Source organism: Camelus bactrianus, chromosome 19 (assembly GCF_048773025.1).
Source record: "Camelus bactrianus isolate YW-2024 breed Bactrian camel chromosome 19, ASM4877302v1, whole genome shotgun sequence".
Lineage (NCBI taxonomy): Eukaryota > Metazoa > Chordata > Mammalia > Artiodactyla > Camelidae > Camelus > Camelus bactrianus.
This window is the reverse complement of record NC_133557.1, coordinates 47,959,754-47,984,072: the sequence shown is the minus strand read 5'-3', so window position 1 is coordinate 47,984,072 and position 24,319 is coordinate 47,959,754. Positions and strand designations below refer to the sequence as shown.

At 43.2% G+C, this 24,319-nt stretch overlaps 1 protein-coding gene across 1 annotated transcript in view; it reads right to left on the bottom strand.

Moving 5' to 3' along the window:
- Nucleotides 1–947: 947 nt before the first annotated feature.
- Nucleotides 948–24,319, bottom strand: part of LOC141574013 (protein sel-1 homolog 2-like) — a 50,585-nt gene continuing 27,213 nt past the window's right edge. Inside the window, exons 7-14 of the mRNA XM_074346914.1 lie at nucleotides 23,559–23,627; nucleotides 22,631–22,708; nucleotides 18,467–18,529; nucleotides 17,859–17,946; nucleotides 14,922–15,070; nucleotides 13,495–13,569; nucleotides 1,339–1,467; nucleotides 948–1,179 (exon numbers count right to left, since the gene is read on the bottom strand). Of these exons, the coding sequence (XP_074203015.1) occupies nucleotides 1,057–1,179; nucleotides 1,339–1,467; nucleotides 13,495–13,569; nucleotides 14,922–15,070; nucleotides 17,859–17,946; nucleotides 18,467–18,529; nucleotides 22,631–22,708; nucleotides 23,559–23,627 (774 nt within the window). The 3' untranslated portion in view covers nucleotides 948–1,056. The remainder of the gene's footprint in view (nucleotides 1,180–1,338; nucleotides 1,468–13,494; nucleotides 13,570–14,921; nucleotides 15,071–17,858; nucleotides 17,947–18,466; nucleotides 18,530–22,630; nucleotides 22,709–23,558; nucleotides 23,628–24,319) is intronic.

The window sequence follows — 24,319 nt, the reverse complement described above, 5'->3', positions numbered from 1 at the left end:
TCAACTCAGCTGTCCCCATGTTCCAACCCATCTGCCATGAGCTTTTAAAGAATATTTAAAGTTACCATTTATGGATTTCATTCTATATGCCAGGCCCTGTGATAATTCCTTTACATATGTTATCCCATTAATCCTCATACCAGCTAAGATCTTCGATCTTCCCATTTTGCAGGTCAGGAAACTGAGGCCGTGAGAGGTTGAATAGCTGAGGAGCTGCGGAGGCGAGATTTAAACCTGGCCCTTGACATAAGTCACAGGCCTCCTGCGCTCTTCTCTCCCATCTCTGCCCCCAGTCCTGGGCCTCAGCCCTGATCGGCCTGTCAGGGAAGACAGAGAACAAGCACTTTAACTTCTGTCCTAGGAGGCTGGTGCCACCTCCCTCTATGGTTTCTCCAAAGGGAATTCCTCAGGGTTTCAACAAGGAATGGAAGAGAAGGATACAGTGCTGGACAGACCCCAAATAGTGCTGCTCACAACTGCTAAGGGAGCTTTGATCAAAGGTCCCCTGTGAGGAGTCTGAGTCATTGCCCCCAGCTCCGCATGCCATGAGGAACTTCTGCTCATTAGAGCTACAGCGTGGTTCACCAGATCATGCCCACAAGATGCTGGGTCTGCTTGTCATTTTTGCCTTTATCAGATTCTGAGGGAATCTATGTTCCTGCCCTCCCCAAACTCCCCCTTCTCCCCACTTCAGTATGTCTGTTGGAGGCAAGAAACCCATTTGTCCTCTCGAAAGGCAACAAGTTGTTATGAGCGCACGAAAATGGGTGGTTTTAAACCCCTAACTCAGGACTAGATCACCAAGGTGACTAGTTTGTAAGGAAATCTTAGGCAATCAGTCCCCAGCACCCCCTCTCCCCAAAGTGGTCATCTCAGCTAAGCAAGACATCTGAAATGGTTTCTCAGAGGACGGGTCCCAACCTTTGTCCATTTTCCATCCCAGGCCTATATCAGAAATTTGAAGCCGACTGGAGTCTGATGAGGAAACTCTTTATTTAGTGAAGACAACTTGAAGTGAACTGGTTCCCGCGAGCAGGTTTTCCTGCGGGCCAGATCCTACCCGTAGCGACGCCTAAGCAAGAAGACCAGCACGGCAACAATCAGGCCAATCACAAATAGATCCCAGTGTGGTCCAAGGGTGTGGGCCACGTTCATCCATTTCCATCTCACTGTAAACTGCTGCTGAGAGACATTCTGTCAAAAAAAAAAAAAAAAAAAAAAAAAAAAAGAATCCAAGCCTCCCCCTCTGTTCAAAACCATCATCTCCCTCAAGCCCACCCACCAAGAGCTGTTCATTAGAGCCTCCAGGGATCTGGGACCCAACTGAGGCAAACTTACATTACAAAACAGGATATCTCGGAGCAAATGCACAGTTTCCAGTTTCACCCGGGCAAAGAACACAGGTATGTGAGCGTCTGGACTTGTTCGAGCAGCCAAATCGTATAGTCTCCTGGCCAAGTGAATGTTCTAGAAATAGAAGAACAGCCCACACTCATTAGGGGCAGATTCTTTAGGGGTAATTAAATGGAAGCCATTGTTTGAAATGTAGTAATTTAATTTAGGTAGGCAGAATGCACCCCCCACCCCCCGCCCTGGAGAGTCATGCCCTAATCCTTGGAACATGTTAATATATTATGTTACAAAGGCAAAGAGAACTTTGCAAATGTAATTAAGGTGACAAACCTTAAGATGGGGGATTGTCCTGGATGACCCGGTGCACTCAGTAGAATCACAGGAGCCCTTAAACAATGAGTTTTCTCACGAGCAGAAGAGAAAGTCAAAGAGAGGTGTCAGAGGAGAGGTCAGAGATTCCAGGCACGGGAAGGACTCAATTTGCCGTTGCTGGAGGGGCCACGCGGACAGGAGGAAGAAGAATGTGGACAGTCCCACAAGTGTAAGAACCTGAGTTTGGCCAACAACCTGAATGAGCTTGGAAGCACATTCTTCCCCAGAGTCCCCAGTAAGGAGCACAGCCTTGATTTCAGCCTGGGAGACCCTCCACAGAGGACCCAGTCAAGCTCACCTAGCTCTCTCACCTACAGAAACGGTAAGATAAATGTGTGTTGTTCTAAGGCACTAAATTTGTGGTAATTTGTTACAGCAGCCATACACAAGCCAACAGTCTCCAAAAAGCTTTCCTGGATACTGCTGGATGAGATCTTAGGCGTGAGTCCAATTAAGGGGGCAGGAGGACACCAGACACTAACAGGACAGCTCCCCAAACAAATGGCAGTGCAGACAGTGATGAGCCATTAAAATTCCTACTTTTCTTCATAGTACTTATCATACTGAAGTTATGGAATTTGTTTATTCATTTGTCTATCTCCAGGTCCTTGAGGACAAGGCCTTGGACTGCCTGTCACCCCTGAATTCCCAGTGCTTAATGAAGTGCCAAGGACACCGTGAGTCTTTGATAATACTTGTAGAATGAGTGAATAAACTATTTTGGTTCTCAGGCTGGAAGTTGACCCCACAAATGACATACTATATTTTTAATTTCCCATTAAATTATGACAAGGCAGATAAAAAATGTGTTTCATTTTCGCCTACTTATGGCTTGGTTTTCTTCTCTTTGTTTTCCCAAATAGGCTAAGTGGAGGTGTTTTTAAAGGTGCCCTGATGCAGTCTCAGAATTGTTCTTTGCTTGGGTTCTTGTAGATTATTTTCAAAAGAAGGGGAAGAGGAGGAATTTTTCACAAATTGTGGTCATCCGGTATCTCTTTGTCTTTCGTCTCCATCTCCAAGACGTCCATTACATGGGGTTCAATAATGGTGAATCTGTGAGGCCCCTGCTAAACCCAGTCCTTGTGTGTCCTCTCTCAGGCTTGTCATTTCTTAAATTTTTCCAAAGCTTTGTGGACTGGTAGATTTGTTTAAGAAAGAGGAATTTACTTGCTTAAAATACTTAAAATTCAGGAGACTGTTCAAAACCAATCTTCCTGGCAACAAAGAAAACGGATGCTTTAAAAACTCTAATTTGTGTCTCTAATGCCAACAAATTCAGTGGGTGTTCACTGGAAAGCTCCTGCCGATTATGACAGTGGTGTCAGCCCCAGATGTGAAAAGCATATTGACTTGAGTGGGATGTTTGAGGAAAGGCAGCCTTTGTCAGTATCTCAGACATTCCTTCTTATTTGAGGCAGGAAATAGTTATTAATTATTTCTTGAGTCACAAACATCACAATTCAGTCGCTTAGCATATTATAAAAAATAGAAGAGAAGTGCCATTAAAGTGGGATGAGCGCGCTCCCGGCCAAGGAGGGTGGGGTGAGACAGGAAAGTCTTTCTTTAAAATTCCCAGAGAAAGAAATTCCTGAACCCTTATGGCTAATTACGGCAACTCATATAAAATAAATTTTATTACTGGACTCTAGAAAAGACTCCTTGTTCTTTGATCCTATTTAGTGAAAAAATCCAAATTGTTCACACAAAAAATTTCCCCTTGTAAAATGGTATTCTGATGATGGCAAGGGTTCATTAAGGAAGTCCATTGCACACCTAATCCACTTACATGAAACTTTTCTGCAGTGCATTAGAGTTTGTTCTGCTTTAAACTCAGTGATTTAGGAGATTATGCAGATTTAGGACCTGCAGACTTCTTAAATGTTTCTAACTAAAATGTCACATGTGCCAATGTTCATATGTTCAAAAGCTGCTTATAACGCAAAGATACAGAATTCCCTAGCAATAAAGTATCTGGTTTATGAAAATTGTTCAATTACATGATTCAGGAGTTTTGCAGCCCTGAATCTTTGGGTGTCGTAAAAAATTTCTTATACTGGGACAGAGGTGTTTTTTTTGAATAATTTATTATTATTTTCTTATTATAAATGTATTACATGTTAATTAGAGGGGACTTTGAAGATACAGAGATGAACAAATAAGGAAAAAAACACCCACAATTTCACTGTTAACTACTGGTAATTCATATACATCCTTCCAGCATTCTTATATATGTTCACATATACACACTTTGAGTTTAGGAATTTTTCACTCTGCATAATATTTTGTCTAACAATATATTTCAAATATATTTCACATCCTAAGATATTCCTTTAATCTATATTTTAATTTTTAATGGTTGCTCAGTATTTCATAATAATGGCTAATACTTATTAAATATTTACTGTGTAACAGTCACCACTGTCATTTGTTTAAACCCCATGACAATTCTATAGGGCAGATGATATTATTAACTCCGTTTTAAAGATGAAGAAACTGAGGCACAGACAGGTTAAGTCACTTCTCCAAACTCATATGACTTGTAAGTAACAGAGCTAAGGTTCAAATCCAGACAGCCTGCTTCTAGGCTGCTCACTTAACCAGCAGGCCATAAAATAAATAATGGAACAGTATACCACCTCGCCACTGTTCATATAACATGTTCTCTATTTTGGAGCATTTTGGTTGGTTGTCAGGTTTTTTTTTTTCTCTAATAAATAAAGCTATACACACATAGAAAAATTTTGCACACTTCTCATTATTTCATTAGATAATAGACATTTATGTCAAGGAAGGTTATGGCCATTTCTAAGAGATGTATATTCTGTCCTGTCACAATTCTGAGAGGACCATTTTAATATCTAACTTTAACTTGCCCTTTCCAGAACATATTTCTATTCTGGTGTTTAAAGTTTCAGCTCTAACACTCCATAGGTGGCCAGACCAGAAAAATGAGAAACAAAAATGCTTTGTGCCATAATTACTTTTATTTTTGACACTTCTATTTATAATTTATTCAGTGATATGGTTTTGTTTCCCCTACAGGATCCAAAAAAAATGTGTTATCTAGTAGATCTAACTATATATATATATATAAACTAATTTCCAAAGGATAATTTCCTCTCACATTTTGTCTTAATTTAGACAGATTTCCTAGTCATCATCTTAAAACAGCCTGATTTTTTTTTTCTATTTTACAGAGTATCCTGTGTTATAAAAACATTTTAGAACAGGACCTGACAGTATTGATTCCCTTGCCTGAGTTAGTTGTTTCCTCTTTAACGAGTTTATAGTATTTCACTTGGGTGTGCATACACGCACGCCATTTGTGGCTTTCACTATAGCAATGGATGCCTCTTCCATGGGAGATGGTGAGCTGTTTGAAAGATGTCTCATTCTCTTGTATCCCCAGAACCATGTGCAGTGCTTCCTGACACAAAACAAGACCTTGATAAATATTTGAGTAAGTAAATAGCTGAAGAAAATCAAGGCACAGCACCATGGAAGTTTAGAAGCAGAGATCTTTTACATCTAGGGATTCACTGAAGGGTTCACAGAGGAGATGATTTGGGAGCTAGTCTCTGAAGAATGGACTGGTCTTCAATGGCCAAAAGTGTGGGAGAAGATCATTCCAGCAAACGGAGGTGATTAGATCAAAGGTCACAAGGGTGCAGTTCAGGGTCTTTGGGGGAAAGGATACACAGCCTAGAAGAAGATATACAGGAAAATAGTGGCATATCAGGCCACTGTTAGGTTAGGTCAGGAGGGTTTTGAATGCCAGGGAAAATAAGGTGGAGGGGTAACAGCAGCAGAGTTATACTCTGTCAGAAATAACCTGCTGGGGTTTTGTTAGCTGTAAAATGTGTTAACTAAGGTGATGCTTATATCTGCAACACATAAACCTCCAAATTTCAGTGGCTTAACATACTCAGCAGTCCAGTGTAGATGTTCCTGGCTGGTGGTGAATTGTCTTCCTGGTTCTGCCATCCCTTAGAGCCTCTGGGAGAAGCGCCACCTACTTCCTAGCTGCCTTGGCCCAGAAATGACTCTCTTCCCTCTTACTTCCGCCCCTTTGGTGAGAATGAGTCACGCGGGTGTGAAGGGAGCCGGGAAATGTAGTCTCTGACTAGGAGACGCATCCCAGAAACAAGCCCTCCCTGCGCACTGGGGACTACAGACCTTCAGTGGGCAGAGCTACCTCTGCCACAGAGTTCAAGGAAGAACACTGGAATGGGAGACCCCTGAGCAGCCTTTACAACCAGCACACCTGAGAAACAATTCTGGCTTGAACCGGGATATGGACAGACGCACTGGGCAGGAGGGGATGGGTAATGGGTTATCTTCATGGTCAGATTTCTGAAGTGCTTCTGAATCAAGGGTGACCTGAGGAGGAGTTTGACAACAACGTGAGAGTTGAGTGCTGACATTTCTATGTTAGTTCAGGTCCTCTCCCGGTTTCTCCCCAGGTATTATTTTGTGTTCCCTGAACAGCGGTGTGGTCAGCCCTGGACCACAGTTTAAGTCAAGTGAGTTTAATTTGAAGTCAGCGATCAGGGATGAGATGTTACGCAGTGAAGCTACCAGGATAATCCACCCACATCATCCTAGTCCCAGCATCCTTTCCTCAAGACAGACGAGAACAATAACGACCCATGTTTTTACACGGATTTATCAAGAGATGACCGATACCTTACGTCCTTCTCCCAGAGGGCTTCCGTATAGAGTTTACAAAACCTGTTTTGATTCTCAGAGAAATCCTGGTAATGATGTTAGACTCATCTTCCCCACCGGTTTGCATGAGGTTCAACCAATAAAGAGGGTTTTGAAGAGCCTTGCTGAAGAAGTGTGGAATTACTTGATGAACTGGGTTCTGTGAATCCTGTTCTCCTAATTGCTTTGCTTTCATTAACTAGCACTGGAACAAGCTTTGGGCTTTCAATTATCAACATATTCATCTTAAGAATTAGAAAAGGTGGTATCTCCTTGCTAATTTGATTGTAAGATAGCAAGATTAATATACCTGGCCCCTGGGTACCTGGTTATTATTTTTCTAATTGCTAAACAAAAGAAACCGATAAAGACAAAGAGCAATGGCCCCTCAGCTAAATCCAAAATCAGACTTCAGGTCTGAGGTTAAGTGCAGCCTCTCTATTTTTAAAATGTAGAGACTTTTTGTAGGAAAAAAAAAAATACCTGTGATTGAGACTGATAAAAATGAATACCGATGATTTAACAGGAACCCTGACCAAAAAGAACAGAAATGTGGCCACAGAGAAACTTCAAAGTCTTTTTCTAGATGTATGAAATGAGCCTAGGAGAGAGAGGAGAGCCCAGCAGTGCCTCCCAAAACTGAACGCCTGACGCTGTGGGCCACCTGGGAGGGCAGGCAGTGTCCTCTCCTACATGTGTGGCCTGTTGTCCTGAGAGGATGCCCCTCCCCGCCCCAGGGGTCCAGGTGGACTGGCCTCACTGTGGTGAGGATGGGGCTGTCTGGGGGACCAAGGTCTTCTTGAATCACATGGGGACGAGAGAGCTAATCTGAATTTAACCTGTGGGGTGGGGTTACTGTTATCCTTTTCACAGACGCTGCTTCTCTCACCAAAGCTGTTATGTTTCCCCTGGGGAATGATGAACGAAAGCTTTAATCCTACTGAGGCAATCACCCAAATTCCCTTCTGATCTAGATAACAGTCATTCCACACACTGTTTCACTACAGAGCTCTTCTACAAAGGTCCACTCGTTTTATCCTCAAAGCCCGGGGCAGGGCTTGTATCCTGGTTCTGTTTTACAGATGTGGATGACAGTTGGAGGGGAGCAGGTGCGGTGAGATAACATCCAAAGAATCATCCAATTTAGCTGTTCGATCCAGTCCTCGCCCCTGCCTGTCCCTTCCGCAACACAGGAGCTTGCATCCGCTAGGAATGGGGAAAACAGACTGGGTTTGGATTTGACATTTTTTCCACTGATTAGGGTGCCGGCGATGATCAAAAGTGATGAGCCCAAAGGCAGGCACAGGAGAGCGCAGGAGGGCGGGGACCTCTACCGCCAGACTGTCATCCTGAATGAGAAGCCCCTGCTGCACCGTGTGTGCACCAGGAGCAGTTGTCAGCTAGGAAATTCCCTGCCAGGAACTCCCAGTTGCTAGCACAACTGGAAGGATAAAGAAAGCATAGAAATTCCGATAACGCAAAGCCCACTCTTTCAACCAGAAACATGGAGTCAGATAGGTCTGGGTTCAAATTCTAGTTGAACCACTGATGTGCTCTGCAGACTCGGCCGGTGACTTAACCACACTCCAGTTTCTTGATGGATACATGGAGGTCAATAACAGGGCTCATCTCAGCAACTGGCTGTGTGATTTAAGTGCACATAACACGCCAACACCTGGTCGTTAACAATCATTACTGATATTTAATTCACCTTTCTCACCCTGTCAAACTCCAATGCCTTCTTCTGCCTCAATTACATTTACTGTCTAAAGGATTCCCCCAATATCACCCTGCAGTGCTGGCTCTCTTTCTTTCTTTTTAAATTTTATTGAGTTATAGTCACTTTACAATGTTGTGTCAATTTCTGGTATACAGTACAATTTTTCAGTCATACATGAATATACAAGTATTTGTTTTCATGTTCTTTTTCACCATGAGCTACTACAAGATCTTGAATATATTTCCCTGTGCTATACAGTATAAACTTCTTTATCTATTCTATATAGATCTGTCAGTATCTATAAATCTCAAAATCCCAGTCTGTCCCTTCCCGCCCCCCTTCCCCCTGGCAAACACAAGTTTGAATTCTATGTCTCTGAGTCTGTTTCCATTTTATATTTAAGTTCATTTGTCCTCTTTTTTTTTCTTTTTAGATTCCTCCTATAAGTGATATCGTATGGTCTTTTTCTTTCTCTTTCTGGCTTACTTCACTTAGAATGACATTCTCCAGGGACATCCATGTTGCTGCAAATGGCATTATGTTGTCGTTTTTATGGCTGAATAGTATTCCATTGCTAGCTCTCTTAATGAACATGCCTCGTCTCCTCAAGTCAAGTGTAGCCTCTGAAGGATGGGGATCCATTTTCTTCGGCCTCCCTAGAGTGCTCAGCATGGTGTCATGGACACAGTGGGGGTTTCAAAAGATGTTTCTGGATTAATGCCACCTTGGTATCCAGCTGTGACCTCATTCCCACCTTCTTCTTATTACTGAGAGCTTGAGAGTCAATGGAAATTTTAATGGAAAAAGTCCCAGAGGTGGAAGGGAGAAGGGGCAGGGCCCACTAATGTTGCTGGAAAAAGCGTGAATTTATTATGAATCAAATTGGCCAAGACTAGATTTATTCTACTTATTAGTTATGTCCTTGGGCATAATGGAGAAAGTTAATTCTACCTCACAGGGTTCACATTAGGGTACGTAATATGTGCTGGCACGTGGGAGGGACTCAGCAAATGTTGAATATTTTCCTTCCTTTCTCTACATTGATGACATCAATGACATGTAGAACATTTATAAATTTTTCCTTCCCATAGCACTGCCGTTACTAGGTCTGGATGATGACCAGCACAATTACCTTTGTGATACCTAAGCCGTGTTCATACATATAGGCCAGGTTGAACATGGCCTGTGCACTGCGGTGCTTGTCGGCAGCGATGCTGTAATGTGTGGCTGCTCTCTGATGGTCTTTCTTAGTCCCATAGCCATAGTAGTGGTAATCTCCAAGTTTCACTCTAGCAAATGCATTGCCTGATAGAAAATATTAGAAAGAGAAGGAGAATAGTAACTCAAATGATTCATGCACAGTTCCTAGCAACGCAGCTTAATGATAATCTATATAAAAATGAAAAAACAAAAAAAAAACCACTCAGAATCCCAGAATCAGGATTAGATTCCATACTTTATGGAATACAAAATATAACACACAATGCTAGCTGTCTTCATTGTAGGATAACTCCCACATTATAGTACAAATGTTCTTAAGAATAAAAAATTATTAATTTTACCTTTTAAAGGTAGGCCAATGCTTGGGAAACTGGATCCCACCCCTGCTTTTCCCAGACCTCACTCCTGAAGCTCTACTTTCCTGCATCACCAGTTTCTCCCCCTTTACTAGTCCCATCAGTCATCCAAACACACCTTGGTATCTTCGATGAACAAAACAAACCCTTTATCCCATGGCCTCGTCTTATAACTACTCCCCATTTCTCTGTTCACACTCAGCCTTTTCAAAAGTGTGCTCTACACTCACTGTCTCCAAAGCTTCACCTTCCACATACTCTTCAACTCACCCAAGTCTGGCTTCTGCCCCTTCCTCCATGACACTGTTACTTTCAAGATGGTCAATAACCTTCATGCAGCCAGATCTCTCGGCCACTTCTGTCTTCGTCTCACTGGACCAGTAAGCACCACTGGACATTGGATCTATCTGCCCAAACACTTTCATCTCTGGACTTCCGTCTTGCCTCACAGGCTCTCCTCTTCAACTCTTGACTGACTCCTCCACTCAACTTCTAAATGTTGGAGTATCAGGGCTCATTATTTAACTCCTTTTCCTCCTTTTTTTCTCTCCTTTCTTTTCTTTTCTCTCTTCCCTCCCCCGCCTCCGCCCTTCTTAACTCTTTTTCTAGGTGATCTCATCTAGTTCCATGGCTATCTTCATGTTTACTATTCCTGAATTTGTATCAGTAGTCCTGTCTCTGTCCAAGCCCCCGATTCTTACTACTGCCTTCCTGACTCTTCTACTTGGATCTCAAACTTAAAACATCTGGTAGAGATTCTTAACACCCTGCTACCTCTTCCCCCAAACAAAATCATCAGTTTCTTTCCCCGATTAGTACCAGCACCACCATTGCTCAGGCCATAAATCTAGGAAAATTATTCCTAGTTCTTTCCCCCTCACTTTCAGGATCAAATCCATCAGCAAGTCCTGATGGTTCCACCTCTAACACACACTTGTTTCTCGCCATCTCCTCTAACATCCGGTCTAAGCCTGGAAGACTACAGTAGCCTCCAAACTGTGCTTTTATCTCCACTTTTCATTCTATTCACACCAACAGCCAGGATGATCTTTGTCAGATGTAAAATCAAATCATGTTATGTCCTGTGTTAAGTGAGACCCCCAAGTGCTTCACTTTGCACTTGGAATAATATCCGGATTCCTTACCTGACCTATAAATTGTGCCTTATCTGCCTCCTGCCTCCCTGACTAGCCTATTGCATGTCACTTTCTCCATATGTTCCGGCCTTCCTAACATTCCTTCAACCCCAAAATGCATGCCACGCTCACTCTTGCAGCATCCCTACAGTGAGGTCCTTCAAGCCCCTCCCTCTGGCATGTTTGGAATTCCTCTGACTTGCCACTCAGGTCTCACTGCAAATGCGGCTTTCCTCCTAGAGCCTTCTCCGACTCCCTTGTCAGACCGCACCCAGGACTTACCCATCTCGCCTCCCTGTGTCATTTCCTCACAGCACGTATCACTGTTATTTGTTTCCTACTTTCTCCCTCTCTCTCTCATAAGAGAGAACTTTGAAGCTCCTGATCACTGACATAGCTCCAGAACTGGACTGGTACTTGATAAATATTTATGGAAGGAATGGATAGGCATGGTAGAAAACTTTTTCGAAAATGCTTTCCCCAGATGTCAAGTATTTTAGAATCTTAGTTTCTGACATATGAACAAATATATTTAGGAGCAGAAAAAATTCACGTGACTTTTTAAGATAGATAGATGAGGGAATGCTCATCTAGGACATCCGTCTCAGCTGTGGCCAACTCCTCTCGCACAATCCAGGCTCACTTGGAACAGGAGAAAGTATTCTGTCTGCTATGGTCTGACATGTATCATTAAGGGCTCCTTCCAGGTTTCTCCCCCCATTTGTCCTAATGCAATGCCTATAATTTTTTGGAATTTATTCCTTTGGGTTCTGAAGTTTTTTCAATCTTTTGCAATCCTCTACTAAAATGTAATACCATGAGCCATCTTTAGTTTCCTTGGCATAGAGGTAACATCATAAAATTCTTAAACTGCCAAAGACATTAATTATCAGGGTCTGCACCCCAGGTGCTTCCAAATGTACAGGTAGCTGGGGACAAGACCTTCTAGAAATGATGCCCAGGAGAGGGACCTGGAGGGGCCTGGAGAGGCAAGAAACCCCTGGAGCTCTAAAGAGAAACCCACTCTATCTCTAATTTTGCCCAAAGCTGCCTTCCTTTGACCCCAAGATTCCTTCTGCACCATAACAACAAAAGAACAGGACTGTGCAGTTTTGAGCTTTACAAGCAGTAAGCAGGACCCCAGAGGTCTGTAAGAATGAAAAGTTGTGAACGAGCAGATTCTCCAGAGGTCTCAGTCCCACCCTAATTAGGGGACCGGGGGCATATGGCGAGCCCCATAGGTTCCCAGGGGGCTCACCAGATAGTGGGAGGGATTTCCCCTGCAATGTCACAGTCACGGAGTGGTGACTGGGTCCTGATGGTTCGGCACCTCCTCACCTGCAGCAGCTCCTGGAAGAAGCACCACCAGCGACTGGAAACTTTCGTGAGTAGATTTCCTAACCCCAAGTGAGCCATGCAGCAACCATATCTTTGGGCGCACTCACGCCTGACCTCTCTGGTGACACACAATTCTTTTTACTGGCCTGACATTTTCATATTGGTGAATTCTGCTTAATATTAATGTCTCCTTTTCCATGTCTCTTTCCCTTGGTGCAACTTCCACACCATTTCCTGGCTTGGAATAAACCTGTATTGGTTACACTTGAGCTGATTTGCTACAGCTGAGAGGTTGCTGGTGTTGTTTCCCCACTTCAAACGAGGTCTTTATTACATTTTGGAAAATACAGACTTCCTTTTTAGGGGATTTCTCACTGGAATCACATGGATGGCTTGCTGCTGCACCTGCTCAGCTGGATCTGAGAAGGCACCACTGTGACTTTTTCTTCCGCCTCATGTTAGCATCATCTGAGAATTATTTTTCATCCCATTCATTTTTTGTAGAAAACGGATGATTCGGCCTTAGCGTGAGACAATTTTAAGAAACTTAACTGGCAGTAAAATTGCTCTCTTAACTGCAAGAGATTCCTACCACATATCCAAATGCCAATGGTGACAGCTTTGCAGTAGCTCTCTGCTTCTGGTGACATAATTTTAGGGAAAGAAGGGAGTGAGACATAGCAGTGCAAATGCCTCCTGTCACTGCTTTCCCACTGGCGCTATCTTACGCTCACTGTCACTTGTGATCCCCACAGTGGGGCGTGGGAACTCCAGGAAAGGGGAGAGGATCTTGCTAATTAACTTTTTTTCCCCTCATGCTACCATGCTGGTGGTTATAATAAAGATCTGAAGTTTGTGGTAATCCTCAATATTATATTTTAAAAGAAAAATCAAACAAGTCTTAGAACTTTACCTATAAACTCACTGAAACATAGGTCATGCTTCTGATAAGTTCAGAAAAAGCTCAGCAAATGAGGAACTGAAACCAGACCAAGAAAACTGATTTCTTGAGTACAATTGTCATGTTTCAAACAACTGTTCTCATGCCATGGAGAAAAAGCCATAGAAAAATCCCTATGGTGTGCTAAACCAGGGGCCTTGAGAATAACAAAATAAATTCCTGGAAATGACCTCTAACCAAAGACTGACCCTAACATCAGCAGTTGGCAATACCACCTACTGGATGTCTGCACCTCTCTGCATATGTACCCAAGAACTCAGCTGGAGCAAATCTGCTGACAAATAGTGGACAGGGGCCAGGTATGTGCTCATTTTTATCTAAGTTCTATACCTTGAATGGCAGCTCGATTCCACAGGAGGAGTGCCATTGGATACATCTTCTCTTTTTCAAGAATTTTAGCCTTTTCTAAAAAAAAAAAAAAAAAAAAAAAAGGAGACTTTCTATTAGGAAGGCTTAAAATGCCCCTGTAGTAAAGTCATATATGCATATGTATGATTGGGGAATTGCAGGGAGTTTTAACTTACTGGATTCCAAAATGAATGCTGAATTGCTCTGAGCTACTTCATACCCCATTTCTGCAAGTAGTGCATACTGAACAAGAGAAGAGTCTATATCACCATCCTTGTAGGCAAAGTACGCTGTCAGGAATTTCTCAGCCCAGTGGCCTAGTTCGCAGACACCTTTATAAAGCTGTACATGGGAAGAGAAATCAAGCAGACTAGTTAGCCAAGACACTCCATCCCAGGTAAATGATAAACGGCAGTCTTCAGTTCCTGCTGGCCAGCCAGGCAAGGATTTTAAGTCTGAAGCATGGCTCTTATAAATTACTTAGGATGAGGAGTTAGTGCCTTCCATAGGCACAAAGATTACAAGTGTGACTTGTAGGCCATTTGGCAGGACAAGAATGGATCAATTTCTGTTTTTGTTTTTGTTTTTTTAAAAGGGCCTTTCTGGACACGGCTGCCCTGCGAGGGTGAGTTATAAGGCTGCAGCTGATGTGGAAAAGAAAGAAGGAAGGGAAGACAGTGCCTGAGGGTGTAGGTGACATAACCATGAGGGAGCTGTGCAGAGCTCTATGGGGACAAATGTCAACTTAGCTGAATAGCCCTTATGTAACCAAAGAGGTTAACCATACATAATTCATTAGGAAGTTGGCAAAGGAGAAAATCTAAAGATAGATTATTAGCTGGCAGCTTTTGAAATGAGTCTCAGAGGGGCCAGATTGCAGCACGGAGGTATTTATATTGGCACAGTGACAGTGTTTAATAAATCAATGAAGGGCATTAAGGTCCTAAAAGCATTCTTTTGAGAAGTGTATCACTATTCCAGGCTGAAAGAATTCACCTTCTCAGTTGTCATTCAAATCGTAAAAAAACCCGAAGGACCCTGCCTTCTGGGAAGAAGTGGGCTACATTTTCTAGCCTAAATCAAGCCTTTCATCTCCCAAGCCACAACTCCCAACCCCACCAGGAGGGCCAAATTGCCCCGCCAATTTGATAAGAGGCTGAAACATCTCTGAGGCGAGCTCTGAACTTGATAAAAGCCAAATGCGAGAAAGGAGGGATCATTTCTCTTCCTCCCTTTCCCCTTCTGAGTTACATCACTGTTCTTCCTCCCTGGCAAATGTCAGTGTTCACATTGTCAGCTGAAAGAAACAAGATAATATCTATAAAATCAAAGGCACTAACAATTTAAGCACAGTATCACCTCCTCTGTGTGATAAAAGAAGCGTATGTTAGAGACAGCCCACTGTTTACCTCCACGGCGGTTCTGCATGATCGCAACACTCCTGTTCCCGTGGCGTACATCTTGGCCAGGTAATAAATGGCGAGGGGCTGCCCACTCTGAGATGCCAAGTAAAAATATTTGAAGGCAAGTTTATAATCCTTCCATACTCCAGAGCCAGCTGAAAATTAAAATTATTTTGAGCCACCCCTTGTTTAGATTATTTTTCACATTTATAATCTATGGATGAAACGGTCTTAGTGATGTCTGCTATTTTATTTTATTTACTTATTTTTGTTTGTTTGTTTCTTTTCCCCTTTTCAGTATTAGTAGGTAGAATAATTATTTTTTTATTAGGTAGAATTATTACAGTTCGACTGCACATACACATTATATTGCGTGTAAATACATATACACAGTATACTGCACTTTTTTTAGTTTACATATGTGTACTGATTATAGTTTCTAAGAACAGATTAGAGCTTTAGCTTTTTAAACTTACATAGTTATCAAAGAAATAAAGCCAATTACAAAATAAGAATCAACAGAATGTGGTAATCCAATCATAATGGACAGTCAAATGTGCTTACACATATTCAAGAAATCAATCATCTAAGTTATAAATAAGTAGTTCATTTGTGTCCTTATTATTATAGTTGTTATTTTTTAGATTCCTCATATAAATGATTTCATATGGCAATTTTCTTTCTCGATGCCTGCTATGTTAAATAGGATGAGAAAAGCCAACCAAAAGTCAAACTACTCTAGATCCACAATTTGAGGGAAGGAAAGTTGAGTTAGATTATAAGAATATGGAAATGTATGTTCTTGACTCATTCAGAAAACTGAAAGAGAAGGGACTGTTTAGCCATGAAGACATCTCCTCAACATGGTACAACTAAAGTTAATGAACAGGAGGCCACGTGGTATTCTCTGAGGACCAGAAGCCCCTCCATGATGTGTTGCAGCACCCCTGCCACATTCCATACCAGAAGCCCAGCTAGAACTATGGAGTCTGGAGCAGGCAAATCCCAGCTCCAAGAGGCCCAGCTCAGGCTCAACTATAATGCTTGGAGCAAGGAGAGGCACTTGGAGCCAGGGTGGGGAATCAGCTACTCCCAGAAGCTGGGATTCCTGTCCTGCCTCTCCCATTACCCCTTCTGTGAGTTGGGCACCGCTAGGCATTTCATTTGCCAAAGGAAGGGCTTTCAGGAGGTTCTTAAGTTACCTTCCAGCTCTAACATTTCTTGGCCATGCGGCTAAGAGCAAAGACTCTGGAGGCAGATCATTTGGTTTGAGTCCCAGCTCTGCTAGCTGTGTGAGCTTGTGCAAGATGTTTGACCTTGATGTGGCTCAGTTTGCTCACCTGTGAACTGTGGGACACCACCTAGCTGTGCTGAGAGGACTAAATACATGTAGCACATATAAAGACTTAAACGTTAGTCATAACTATTGCTCTTATTCTAGAAGCTTGAGGAGAGGATAGATCCTGGGCCTGGGGCCTGGAATAAACTAGAAGAAGTAGGACATCTTAGGTGACCTCCCAAGATGTTACAGAACCGGCCCTCCACCTGGGCTACTGTGGAAAATGCCAGATCTGGCTTCTTGATGATGCAGTCTGCTGCTGTCCTTGCTCCCCCTCAGACAGGAAGGACCTAGCAGGGGTACTCAGGTATGTTCAGGTCTCCTGGTACGTGTCTTGTCCACTCTCTCTCTCTCTCAGTCCCCACAGAGATTATTACAAACCTTCACGGCTTTCTGAGACTTCCTACCCCAATCACTCTAACTTCGCTCTCAGAAGATAACCTTGTACCTCTGAGCTCGTTGAGGGAACCTCACAGTATCTTTCCTCACTTGCCTCTCTCCCCAGGTTTACACTTGTACCATCTATTCCCCCGTCTCTCCAGTCTTCTAGGGTAAGAAATCCCTCCTCTTTATCAAGGCTAATGAGGCCCCCACCTACCTGGTCAGATAAGATCAGAAATGCCACCTAAATTTTCCCAGAACCTCTTCATCAATTATTGCATCTCTCCTGTGACACATTAGCCACCTCCATTGGCTGGCTCTCTCTCTCTCTCTCTTTTTTTTCCTGCCAAAAATTATACTCAGGTCTCTTACCATCTAGAACAACCCCCTCTTAGTTCCGGTCACCCCCCCCCCACCCTATGCTACTATGCCATCTCTCTCTTCCATTTAAAGGTACACTACTGCCAAGAATATTTTTACTCAACCACTTCCTCTCCTTCCATTTATACCTCGACTCATTGCATTTGGCTTCCATCCCAACCAGTTTGATGTCCTCACAAACATCCTTCTTATTGACAAGTCCCTTGGATACTTGGCGCTTTTTTTACTTTTTGCATACTTTTTTTTTGAAAAGTGAGAACCAAGTTTCTCCTTGCATTTTAGAGGGGTGCTCATTCATTTGCTCTTTCTTGAAAATTCTATCCCTTATCTTCCTTAAGATCATCTCCCCACCTCATTCCTCTGACCATGCCTTTTCAGTCTTCTTGTGACCACTCTTTCTCTACCCATCTTTTCATCATGGCTCCAAAGATCACCAGATTTCTCACTATGGCTCACTGCTCCTTCCTCTCACACACTCTCTCCTTTCCCTTGCAACCTCAGCTACTCTTAACTAACACCTGTGTGTTGATGCATCCACATCTTTCTCTCCAAGTTTGACCTTTCCTGTGAGTTTCATACGTGCTTCTGGGTATGGTAGACTGGACGTCACAAGGCACCTTAAACTTCAACTTTTCAAAGGTAAGCCTTCTGATAGCACCTCCTTGCCTCCTCTTCCAACTGGTATCCTTTTCCTTCTGTCTTCTTCAAATTCCTCCTCAAATTGTTGCCTGAATGTTCTGTCTAAACCATTCACACTAACCCTTTGATTTGTGTCAAAAAAGGAGCAGACTTAATGATACATTTGTCATTCGAACTAAAGCAGCCTTATGTGTAGCACTCACAGTAGTACATGAAGCCTAACTGAAACTGTGCGTTGGGCCATCCTTTCTCTGCAGCTTTCTGAAAGTATTTAAGTGCTTCTGCGTAATTCTGCAAGACAATTACACTTTGTTACTCAAAGGTACATGCATAACTCCATGGTAACAGTTGCCTTCCACTTTTTTTTTTTTAAGAGCATAGACAGTGCCCTATGTGATTCAGGCTAATTAAAATAGTATCAGAAGTATTATACATTTTATTTCATTATTATACTAGATTCTATTAGGAAATAATTATCCCATTTTCATTGTAAATTATGCCTTTTCCTACACTGACAGTAGGTTTTGTTAGATGTTGGGGGAAGGTCACTCAAAAGGCAGAGGCTGAACAAATTTCTCTATCAAAAAATCCTCATGGGTTAGATGATTTCTAAGGTTACCTAGAGTCTATGATTCTAAGATATAATTAGGGTTGTTATTCTTGTCACAAGCTTGTTGTATTTTATTCCCTATTATCAGATATGATAGTTTGGCAAACCAGGTAATAAAGACTAATTCCTTTAAATTAATGAATTTCAGCCTAGTAAATTGCTAGACACATGCTGAAAAGACAATAAAATAATTTAACTTACCACAGGAACTCCTTTCCCATGAAAGTAAAGAAGGCCGAGCCCATGAAGACCAATTGCATTGCCCTAGAACAGGTTTAAAACCCAAGTGAAGCCCCAGAAGGATGCACAATAAGGAGAATTATTGCAAAATCATCCAAAACATTTGAAATGCACCCAGTAGGAGACAAATTAAGGCAGATTAATCAGGCAGTTGGTAAGTCATTCTGACCCTCTCTAGTGTCTCCTTAAACACCTTCATGGCCCTCCTCTGACTAGAAAAGAAAAGAGGGAAATGAAAGTCAAATCTTTCCTCCATTCTCTTATTCAACGTTTGTTTAGTGCTTGCTTTGTGTGACTCCATAATAGGCACTGGGCAGAGGTAGGAGGTGAAATTCAGAAGATGAAAAAATGATGAAGTCTGCCTTACAGGCTAATGGGCTCTGACCCAGGAGGTAGGACCTCTTAAAGTAATCATGTCAACTGTGGTGAGTCCTATAGCAGAGACAGACTGTGAGTGTTGCGGGCCCCCAGGACAGGGACACACACCTGCATGGGGGAGGCTAGGGATGGAGAAGACCGAGTCGTCAGAGGTGGTGACATTTGAGCTTGGTCTTAAAGGGTTAGTGTAAGAGTTTTCCAGAAGGGAGAACTCTATCTAGACATTTGTTATCTGCTTTGGTCAGAGGAGGTTGACATGAATGTCCAAAAAACATGTTAGAGACTCTGTGGATGTCAGTCTAGCCATTATGGATGGTAAAGCGCCATTGGCATACGTTTCTTCATTCAAATTTTACTGCTTATAACATCACCAATGTTTTCTTTTCCACTTAATGCTAAATTAATTGCCATTTCTTCTGATCAGTGTTCTGAATAGCCTAGGAAAGGGAGTGTAGAGCACACTTAGCATTTAGCAAGTGTTCAAATATCCTGATACCTAGCATATCAATCCTGGATGAAGAGCGAACCTTGCAAATGATTTCCCCAACCAGGAAACTCACTTCTCCTTTTATCTCCCATCATGAATTTTACCCTCTAGGGGCCGAGTAAGGAGTCATGTTTGTTTGGCCACTTGGTTTTCATTCAGCGGACCTGTAGGTTGTCATATTACATGTTTATAAGTATTTCCTCAGGAACTTAAGTTCTGATAGAAACTCTCCAAATTTCTTTTTACCACCTAAATGTATTTATTTGTAATTGCTTTTAATAATCTAATGATTTCACTGTAATTATTTGTGGATACAGCCAGAGTACTCCTCTGTGATACAGGAATAGCACATAACTAGAGAAGGCATAGTTCAAAAATTATTTCAAGACTCTGAAGTTTGAGCCTATGCATATCAAAGGGCCCGCTATTGTAAGGATTCTGAAGGATGGTCCACCTGTATTCAAGACAGCTGGTACACGCCTGCTGTCCCTACCTTCTTCTCCTCTGACTGCATCCACCTGTGGTCCCAGGAGTTTTGGGATAGTCTGCTCTAGGGGTGTTAGGGCTTGTTGTGATGGGTGTGGTAAAGTCTGGTGAGTCTATCTTCTTCTAACTATCCTCACTTAGATGTTGAGAAAAATGGGAGGGAAGGGAAATGGGAGGAAGTAAGGATGAAGGGAGAGGAGGAAGAGAAAGGGTAGAATACGGAACAAATTTCTTTCTTTCTGTAGCAAAGTCTTTGGGAAACCAGGGGCTCATTGGATGACGTACCAACTGTTTAAGGCCCAGACTATCTGTTAAGGGTACATTCAGGTCAGGAGTGGCCAACTCAGATACCTCCAGAGCTATGCAGGTGATGTCAGAAGTACATTAAGCCAGGTGATGGGGGAGTGGTGGAGACTGAGGCCACCAGAGAGCACCTGCCCGGTCTAAAGGCAACACCTGCTCCACTCTCTGCAGCCAGTTCTCATCACATGGAATAGCCGCCTCGTGTGGTCAGCTCTTCTCACTTTCCAAGAAAAGCTGGATTTCCAGATTTTGATATGAAATTTTCTAATTTTTAAAACACTTTCTGGGCCAAACAAAACACGTGTGTAGACTATCCCCCCACATATAACTTCCGCTTTAGGGCTCAACGCTCTCACCTAGATTAACTGACAAGAACTTGGGGAGCAGATAGTCATTACGTGTCAAACATGTAATGACCCCCTACTGGGCACTGAGACAGATGCCCCTCTAGGTGAACAGACACAGCCTTCAGATGTAGGAGAGAAGGCATAGGGTAGAAGCAGTGAGGTGCTACAGCTATGCAGAGTGAATGCTGGGCAAGTTCAGAAGAGGGAAAAGATTATGCACTTCAAGGGGGTAGGAGAGGCTTTGTGGGGGGAGAGAGGACTGGACTCTGCTTGGGGGGGTGGGTGGGCTTCAGAATGGGGGATTCTGGGAAGCAGGGGAAGGGCAAAAGTGTGACAGTGGGGATGGGCCTGATGTGCTCAGAGGTGTGAGAGGAAACCAGAAAAATGTGGTCTGACTTGGGCCCAGCATCACATAGGATAGCTGTTCATGTTTCTAAGTAAGACACAACAAGTCATGAAGTCTGTGGCCTTGCATCCTGGTACTGACATGACCTAAAAACAAATTAAAGAGCAACGGTCTTTTAAAAAAAAAGTAGTAAGAAAAGAGAATGAATGTGCAAGAATGGGAGACAGAAACTCTGCACTTTGGTAGTCAAGTGACCCCACGTGAGAAATCTAATAAATTTTCCAGGAGATGATAAAGGAATACAGGCCTTGCCCACCTGATGCCCTTCAGCATAATTAGCTTAAGTTCAATTTTAGATTTCCTCCGTAAAGGAGGGTAGCTCAGGTCACTACTGGTTACGCAGCCCTGCACAGCTTGGGAGCTGGGTTAATTTACACACTCAGCTCCCGGCGTGATTCCTGTGCGCTGACAAACCAGCACCACTTGCCCAATTACAGGAGCTCTTCCCCTGTAGCATTGCCCCGCCTCTTCTTCAGTCTGCTCTCCTTGCCACCCTCGTCTCATGGTTCTCCGGATGACTGTCTTACTGAGCAACAATTTCATACAAATTACAAGGGAGAGGAGCTGAATACCAGCCTTCTCAGTAATTTACACCACAATAGCAGCAGCTCCGAGGTGCTAGTCATTTATAAATAGGCTCCTAAAGCAGCATGTGGGCTTCTAAAAACTGAGAACAGTTGAAAATATTCCCCATTTGAACACATCTCTACTGCCAGGGTTGCCGTGTGACAGTGTAAGACAATAACACGCTCCTACTGTGCCAGGGTCGAAAGTCTGTCAGGGCCATTCACCAGCAGGAGGCTGATGGGTGTTGCCATGAAGATGTTCTTTATGCACGAAAGGGGTTCAGGTTAGTCCCCTAAATTTTATCTGACAGATACCAGCCTCACTGAGCTTAGGAAAAGGCAAAAACTTCAGTGGCAGGAGCTGTACTATACCATTTTTATGTTTCCTCACAGATCCAACCCAGTCTGCCTTGGATATGCTTTGAAGTTCGTTCCACCTAACTGGCCCCAGACAGCAAAAGATCACAGCTGACACACAGCATTTGCTGCGGGCAGGCACCACTTTCAGGACTTTATAATATGAGGCACGTAAATATTAACCCATTAAATCCTGACAACAACAATATGAGGCAAACTTTCTTATATTCTCATTTTATAGATAGGCAAATTGAGGCACAGAGAGGTTAAGTAACTCGCCCGTGGTCACACAGCTAGTAAGTTGCACGACTGCCTTTTCATACCAGGGATTCTGTCTCCAGCGCCATGCTTTCAGTCATTCTGTCCTGGCTGCCTGACAACCTTCTGCCTGAGCCAGGGGGATTTCTGGCCTTTGGGTAAGGTCAAACAGGAGACATCTGTACTGAACTCACTGCAGTTACTGACTGAGTTTTCCCTTCTTTTGTCCTCATCTTTTTTGTTTCCTGTTTCCTGAGCTAGATGGCTTCATCTCCTGCACTGCAGAGGGGAGAGCTGAGCTTCTGTCTGGCCTCCAGCTAGGACAGCGCAAATCACTGCCATTTTCCACTTACCAAGAAGGCAGGATGTGCCTCCGCCTACCCTAACCCCATATTTTATTGTCAAAGACAGTCTTCTTCACCTCCCGGGAGTTTGTTAGCCGGGCCTAGGGCTTTGAAGTCACCTCTTCAGCACCAGTCTGTGTGTTATAAAAGGCAAGTGTTTACACGTGTTTACAGAAATGGGCTGAGTACATACCTTACTCGCTGCCATGGAGAAGTACTTGAAGGCAGTCGCGTTATTTTGTGGTGCCGCAGCATTCCCCTCCAAGTACATCTACAGAACACAAACAAAAACAGGATGTACAAACTAAGGACTCTGAGGGTCATGAAAATGTTTCAGAACTACATAGAAGTGACGGCTGCACAACATTGTGAATGTAGTAAATGCCACTGAAATGTACACTCTAAAATGGTTAATTTTATGTTATTTGAACTTTACCTCAATTTTAATAAAAGGAAAAGCTGAGGAAACAATCTGTTACATACATTCTGGAGTGACCTTGCACAGGGGGAAAAAAAAAGATCCTATTTGTGTTTTTTCATGTTTCCTTGCATCTAAATGTCCTGTAGGTAGCAATTCTGGAAGCAGGGCACTCGTCCCCATGGTCACTACGCAGACTGGCTGCAGGGACCCAAGGGCAGCATGCGGGGGCATGAGTGGTCTTTGAAGGAGAGAAGAAGATGCCTTTTCAGAGGGACCCTCCACACAGGCTCCTCCCAACAGGGATGGCCCGGGGATGGAATTTGGGCAGCCTGGAGCTGATTCTCGTCCCAGGGCTGGAGGTGGGAGGCACCTCGCTGGGTCGAAGACTGTCCCAGTCTTCGATGCACAACTAGCCCAGACCTCCTGTTACACGCCAGGGGCGCACAGGCGGGGCTCTGAGCTGCATTCAGCCATGTGCACTTTCAAGACTGCTTTTGGTGCCTCAAATAAAGACCACTATTGTCTGAGGCTTCTTTCCAAACTGTCACCTCAAGAATACTACCCTCAGTTTGTACCTGAATGCCCCACTCAGCTGCTTCCACAAAGAGGCATGCAGCCCTGTCTCCCTACACTGGGTTCAATTGGTTAGTACTATTAGGTTTTAAGAAATGAAAAATGTTGGTCAAGATGAAGCAAGTACCTTTCCTATAAATGCCATGGCATTTGCACTTCCGGCTTTCGCTGCCTTTAAGAAGTAGTATAATGCTTTCTGGAGAGAAAAGGAACAGTATTATTGATAGTCATGAATATATCCCACATAATGGCTTTTTGAACCAAATTTTATTTCATTCAACATGTAGTCAAAACATATGCGTGAAATACCCACTTTGTTCAAGGCACTACTCTGAATGCTAATTCAACCATAAATCTGAAGGCTGGGAGATATATATGTATCTCAGATGTATAATTTGAGAATGTGGGGCTTGCTTCTCACATTTGGAAAGGCGTGATGGGCATCTGACTTTGTGGAGGAGAGAGAAATCCCAGCTGTAGAACTCAGTAGTCCCCTGTTTAGAAGTACACTTGCATGTTGACACATTTGAGAAGACTGTAACTAGCAGCACTGGATGTACAGTGCCCTGATGTCTACCAGGCAGAGGGAGGAGGACCAGACACTTCTGGCTGCCTGCTGAGACCAGATCTTTCTGCAGAGGTGAACTTCAGACCAGTTCTTTCTAAATCAAATTGAAGGGGGCCAGCAAAGCCTCTGGTTCTGTGTCGTGGCATCACATGAAATGCTCAGTCTAGAACACACGAGAGCTGACCTCTGTCTTGCTGCCTCATTCCTTAGACCTCATCCTGACCTTCCACAAGTGCTCCTCAGAGACCACGTGGAGTAGTAAAAAGAAACCAGCCCCAGGAATGAGAAATGCACACACTCTCCAAAGTGTCTCATCAGGA